This window comes from Lotus japonicus, chromosome 1 (genome assembly GCF_012489685.1).
Source record: "Lotus japonicus ecotype B-129 chromosome 1, LjGifu_v1.2".
Lineage (NCBI taxonomy): Eukaryota > Viridiplantae > Streptophyta > Magnoliopsida > Fabales > Fabaceae > Lotus > Lotus japonicus.
Genome location: NC_080041.1, coordinates 70,090,432 through 70,096,996, shown reverse-complemented (window position 1 = coordinate 70,096,996; position 6,565 = coordinate 70,090,432). Strand labels below are relative to the sequence as shown.

At 36.8% G+C, this 6,565-nt stretch overlaps 1 protein-coding gene across 2 annotated transcripts; it reads left to right on the top strand.

Annotated features, from left to right (window-relative positions):
* The first annotated feature begins 2,841 nt into the window (after positions 1–2,841).
* LOC130744515 (thylakoid lumenal 17.4 kDa protein, chloroplastic) lies at positions 2,842–6,536 on the top strand. 2 transcript variants are annotated; one of them, XM_057596698.1, is made up of 4 exons: positions 2,842–3,000; positions 3,083–3,210; positions 4,848–5,094; positions 6,092–6,536. In XM_057596698.1, the coding sequence occupies exons 1-4, from the start codon at positions 2,886–2,888 to the stop codon at positions 6,313–6,315; spliced, it is 714 nt and encodes a 237-aa protein (XP_057452681.1). In that variant the 5' UTR covers positions 2,842–2,885; the 3' UTR covers positions 6,316–6,536. The 2 variants fall into 2 exon arrangements, with proteins under 2 accessions (XP_057452681.1, XP_057452676.1); XM_057596693.1 differs by having other exon boundaries at positions 3,077–3,210.
* Positions 6,537–6,565: the final 29 nt, after the last annotated feature.

Sequence of the window (6,565 nt, the reverse complement as noted above, 5' to 3'; positions counted from 1 at the left end):
AACATATTGTTTTTTGTTTAAGAGGGAAATAGATTGATATGGAAGTGCCACGTGGAATTGGTACATTCTATTCCCTTGCATATGGTTTTTCGAGTTTATGTGTAGTTTTGTTCAAACCCTATTCTAAGAGCTCTTTCGTCCATAGACCGTGCTCTTTCGTCCATAGACCGTGCAGAGATATCTCATGCCTCACGATATGCTGAAGCTAGAGCAAGAAGGAAACTGATATTTTCAAATAAAAGGTCGTCTCGCACTATCGATAGAAGATTTATTGGGTTCATTAGTTGAAATTTCATAAACAATTGGAGCTAACTGAACCATGTTACTGATGTTGCTATGCTTTCATTCCTAATATTCTAGATGAGATTTGCTTCAATTGCATTTTGCGTTGGTCCAAGGTGGCTGCCGGAAAGCAACGTTCTCCACCTTCTTCTGTAAAATTAACTATTGATTATATCTATTATGCAGACATAAAAAATTTCTATCAAATATGGAGTTGATGGAAGTTGCTTTCAACGTCAATATGTAAATACAGATGTTAAAGATAGGTCTGGCAAAACTTTTTTATCAATAGTGTTGTCAGTTCAGAATTAGTATAAGCAAGATCAAGAAGCAATTTAAAAGCACATACATTCTGAAACTGGTTAAACTTGGTCAAGTTAGTCAAGCATTTACTAATTCATGATAAGGACCACCTCAATCTCTATTCTTTGATTCTTCCATTACTTTTTAAGTTTTAAGAGTTGCAAATAAACAAAATAAAAAAATCTGCAAGGAGTACTCTTACTTCTTATTTTCTATCTATGGAACTTACCTTTAGAACTTCAGTAGGTGTTCTATGTTTTTCCTCATACACTAATTTTGTAAAAACGATTTCGGGTTTTTCGTTGATTAATCTCCATTTATGTACTCAATGGTCAATTCTTTTACTTGCATCAACCATGTAACTATGGGATGGTCCAATAGTTGCACACTCCTTTACCAAAACGCTCCAATTCTTTAAGTGAAACACACAAATTTAAGGCCAACTTCATTTTCCCTTTATCTATTATTGTCATATAAGAGTAAACATCAAAGATGTATGAAACAAAGTAGTTCAAGTATAAAATATATACAATGGATATGATCAATTGATCATGGTAGTTCAGACTACTCTTCGGTTCCTTCAATAAGCAAAATTGGTGAGCTTCCTCTTCCATTTCATTTCGTAGTCTTTATGTCCACTTTGCTTAACATTTCTGACTCTTCTATTTCATCTGTTGTTTAATATATTTTTAATAAGGCTTAATTGCACTTTTGGTCCCCCAACTTTGGCCTTCCTGCGAAAATCATCCTCAAACTTTAAAATTAGCAAAAAACGTCCCTAACGTTTACACCGGGTTGCAAAATTGGTTTTCCGTCCAATTCCATCCAAAAACTAACGGAATATTCCCCAAAAAATTAATTAAAAAATTTAGTCTCTAAACATTCATCATCTTCATAATAAAAACCTAGAAATTCATCATCCTCATCCTATTTTTCCTTCATCTTCATCATCTTAATTAACACTCTTTTCTTTTTCACCTTTCCACCATAACCTCTGCACTTCAACTGCAAGCCACCACCGCCGTACCATGGATCACTCCTCTCACTTCCCCAAATCACATCATTACCACCACTCGTTCTCGCTCTCCGATTTGAACCTCTACACACCGTCACGTTTGCCTGCAGCCGCTTCTCCTCAGATCTGTCATTTCCCGATCTGAACCTCTCCTTGCTGGTTTTAGCGCCGCCGTCGCTCACCCTTTCCCGATCTGCCCATCACCACCACTCGTTCATCACCTATCTCAGATCTGAACCTTTGCACACCACTACGTTTTCGCTCAACCGCTCTGTTTGCCGCCATCACCATCATCCTCTGGTTTTATATCGTCTCTGACTCTGCTGGCGGAGGAGGAGGCAGTGGTTTTTGGGTAGTGGCTGTGGTGTTGGTGGTTGGGAGAGAGGGATAGGTGTTAGTTACCTTGTCTGAATGTTTTATCTCAAACCATAAAATTGGTCGTTGAGAGATTTGGATTTTGTACCTTCCATTTGATCACATTGTTCATCCACTGTAAATAATTAATTTTGTTTTTCTTCTGTTTGCTGGGTTTGTCACTGTGGAATGTGTGTACTTTAGGCATTTCTTTTCAGGTTTGGACATATTGAGTGGAAGAAATTGTTATTGGTGAGATGGATCAGACAAGAAGTGTAAGTAGTGGTGAGATGTTGGATTGTGTTGATGAAGGGGTGGGTGGGAAATTGAGCCATTTGAGTGAAGGAGTTGCAATTGATGTAGTAGCTGGTCCTAGCTTGGGTGACAGAGTTGCAATTGTTATTGGTGTGATCTGAGTTCCTCTTCTTCAACCTCTCCCTCCAACAATGAACCCAGAAAAAAAAAGATTTCCAGTAAAAGGATAGAAAAATGATGAATTTTAGGTTTTGTTCTATTTTCTTATTTTTTTATTAATTTTTATCCCAAAATTCGTTAAATAGTGGATGGAATTGGACGGAAAACCAATTTTGCAACCGGGTGTAAACGTTAGGGATGATTTTTGCTAATTTTAAAGTTTGGGGACAATTTTCGCAGAAAGGTCAAAGTTGAGGGACCAAAAGTGCAATTAAGCCTTTTAATAATCAAGGTATTAATTGACGTATCAAATACAATAGACATATTACCCGTGCAACGCTCGGGTAAAAAAGCACTAGTTAGTATCAATAAACTAGCACTAACAATACAATAAAAAATTCCAAAATAAACAAGCCGTGCTATAGTGCCACGTGTCATGCCAGGTAACATATTTATCCACGGATAAGCGACGGTGGAGTGGTCTGAACTGAAAGTTCCAAAACTCGAACAGAGAACCATGGCTGTCAACGTTTCAATTCCACTCCCACGCAACGGTTTGTCCATACACAATCACTCAACGAAGCGCTCGTGTCTCACCACTTCACCTTCAACGCTCAGAATTTCTTGCTCTGGTATGAACCTTTGTTATTCTCAGAATTTCTTGCTCTTGTTTAGTTACTATATAAAGATTAGTGCGTTTGTTTGTAGGAGTAGGTGAGTTAGATGGATCTGAGTGCAAGGGAAGGTTACTTAATTTCAATGGAATCAAGAGTGTGGCCTGTGGTATTCTTGCAGCTTGTGCTGTTACTTCTGCTGCATTTCCTGTTACTGCTGCTAACCAGGTTCAAATGAACTTATCACTCTATGCAATGCTGCATTTTCTGTATATGAACCTTATTTTTCCTGCATGTTTTGGAACTCAGTATGTTAGAAATTAATTTGATGAATCAATCATGTGTCTTCACCCCAACCGCTTAAGCTTTGGTGACAGTTGGTTCATCACCTGCATCTATGATCAAATTGTCTGAAATTCAATCCTTGTTGCCCCATTATTCTGATAAAATAAAAAATTTGAATTTCACTACAAGGTACGTGGGATTGTACATTGCCCACGCAAGGGCCAATTGGGCGGGTATCTAGTGATTAAGATTGCACCATTGTTCCTCAACAGATTTAGAGCCTGTTTGGATTCAGGCTTATTGGAACTTACTAAAGACTATCTACTAGAAAAAAACAGTAGATAAGCCCCAACGAGTGCTCTTTGGTTTTCATACAAACGAATTGTAAGGCCAATAGACTATTGCATACAAGGACATTTTAGAAATGTAATAAGCCGTGCATATGTCTTAACTCTTCAGTCTTCACCCATCAATGCAAGTTTTTTAGATGAAATAATAAAGTGAAAAAAAATAATATGGATTACTAGGCTTGCTTGTAGTACTGTGAGCTGAATATTAGACAAAAGCTGTCCCAATTGTTCTGCCTTAACTTCTTATTTTTTGTTAAGCTGCAATTTGCTCTCTGAAGCTTATATATATCTATAGTCCTTAGGTCTATACTCAATAAGGAAGTTTCAGAGATTAATTTTTATTGGCCAAGACCAAGAGATAAACAAACAACAGTTCAAGGAGACCGTTTGACTTGGCTTGTAAGTAAGAGTATAGAACTTGTTATATGTGCCTGATAGGTACTGACTACTGGCCTATATTTTAGTGCCTTGTTGAAGGAATAGCAATTTGGCAGTAGAAAGTAGAAACTGGTTTTACTCTAAACTAAGGCTGGGAGAGATCAAACGGTTTCTCGCTGAGTGTGTCTTTTGATTCCTTTCATTCTAACTTGATATATCTGTTGCTGCAGCTGATAGGGTGAATTTTTCTCTTAGTTACTAACTACCATAGGATGGATAGCTTATGATTTTTGCTTCTGAGTATATATATATATATGTGTGTGTGTGTGTGTGTGTGATTTATTGGTTAAAATTTAGTTGTAAGCATGAAGTATGTTCAAGTTACAACATTCAGGTTTTGACATGCTAGACCTGAGGTAACAGCCAGTGTGTTTTGGTAGCAGTTACCTCTGTATATGGGGTTTGATTATGAAGCCTATTACAATTTGGGTTCAAAAATTAGTCTGTCTTCATAAACATTCCTTTCCTCATTTTATTCAAAGGGTCATTTGGATAAATCCGAAGAGCCTAAGATTGTTGTCCTTCTGAACTTTGCTGATATGACTTGCCTTTGTCAATTTCAAGGCCTATTTTCCCTCAAGCCTGGTACTGTTTAGTCTAAATATATTACTATTTTCTTCTGATAAAATGTGTAAACTGTTCAGTTCTTGTGATATGTCATGCCAGTTATAGATGTTATGTTCTTATAAGATTAAATTTGTGATAGCCATGCAAATGTGGTTTACAATTTTCTTCAAAAGAAATCGTTGAGGAGAGAATATAATGCATACAACGCCTATGTTTTCTTTGCAGAGGCTTCCCCCATTATCAACTGACCCCAATCGCTGCGAGCGAGCATTTGTTGGCAACACAATCGGTCAGGCAAATGGTGTTTATGACAAACCATTAGATCTCCGGCTCTGTGATTTCACAAATGAAAAATCCAACCTGAAGGGCAAGACCCTGTCAGCAGCACTCATGTCAGATGCCAAGTTTGATGGTGCTGACATGACAGAAGTAGTAATGTCAAAGGCTTATGCGGTTGGCGGCAGCTTTAAAGGTAACCTTTTTTACTTGTTCAAAATCATCTCAACGCTAATTAGCTTGACGGTTTGTAAGCCTTCATATATGACCAGACAAGTTTCACTAAATCTTCTTATTCTGAACATTTTGGAAAACACCTATGAACTTGTATTTATAAAGAGTATGACTGCATTTGGAAGAACTTATTTGAGCTTATCTTATAGTATAAACACTTGGTCAAATATTTGGGTAAGCTTATGAAAAAAGCTTCTGTGACCTACCTATAATTTTTTCTAAGCTTATTTTCAGGAGCTTCTCATATTATTGAAAGTGTCTTTACCTATACTTATAAGCTATCTTGAGCTTATTTGAATAAATTTCTCAAATAAGTTTAAAAATAAACAGTTACATAAGTGCTTTTTCCATAAGCATTTGATTAAGTTGTTTACCTAAAAGACACCCTAATTTTCCGTTGACAGACATCTACTTAGCTTGTGATAGGAACTTGTATTTTTTACTCAAAATAGGGAAAATCTCCCTTGACTACATATACAACTAGGAGAACTTTGAGGGTTTGCAAAAGCAACCTTTCAATGTCCAACACTCTCCAAAGAGAAGATAGCTCTCTCTCTCTCTCTCTCTCCCTCCCTCAACCCCCCTCTAATTCTGTTTACAACTCTAGTTATCCCAGTCCCAAATAGCTAATTAATTACTCCCTTCCAAAATCCAAACAGTTACTAACATATGCTAACAGATATGTAACACTAACATAAATTAACAATTATTCACTCATAAGTCATAACTAAGGGGGTTAATTACCTATCAGCTCGATTGGTCTAAAGATATTATGTGGCCTGAAATTACCCATGATTAACCAGATTACATGCTTGATTAAGACATATTCTGCTAAAAATCATGAAGCCCGTAAAACCTGTGGAGTGACTTGTGCATCTTCATCTTCATGCAAGTTGTGATTCATACTATTTTGGTATTTGCCAAATAAACATGTCCATAAGTCAAGAATCTTTTTACAGGTGTAGACTTCTCAAATGCAGTCTTGGACCGTGTTAACTTTGAGAAAGCTGATCTTCAAGGAGCTGTATTTAAGAACACAGTGTTATCGGGCTCCACCTTCGATGATGCGAAGCTGGAAGGTGCAGTTTTCGAGGACACTATCATTGGTTACATTGATCTTCAGAAGCTATGCAGAAATAAGACAATCGCTGATGACTGGAGAGTTGAACTAGGATGTCGATGATAAGCAAAGTCTTCTTCATTTTCTTCAATATTTGTTTTTGTTAAGTTGCTATGCCATGACATACACATATTTTGGTGAGGGTAACTAGTAGATGTATGCTGCGTTTGAAAGTAAATTGAATTGTTTGCTTTCCTTTTGTAATGTTGCACTATTCGATTTGCTTTCAACTTACAAATTGAATGCATTGGTATAATAAAATACTTATACATATTTGTTGTTAATATATGGTCATTCTTTCTGGCCTGTTAAC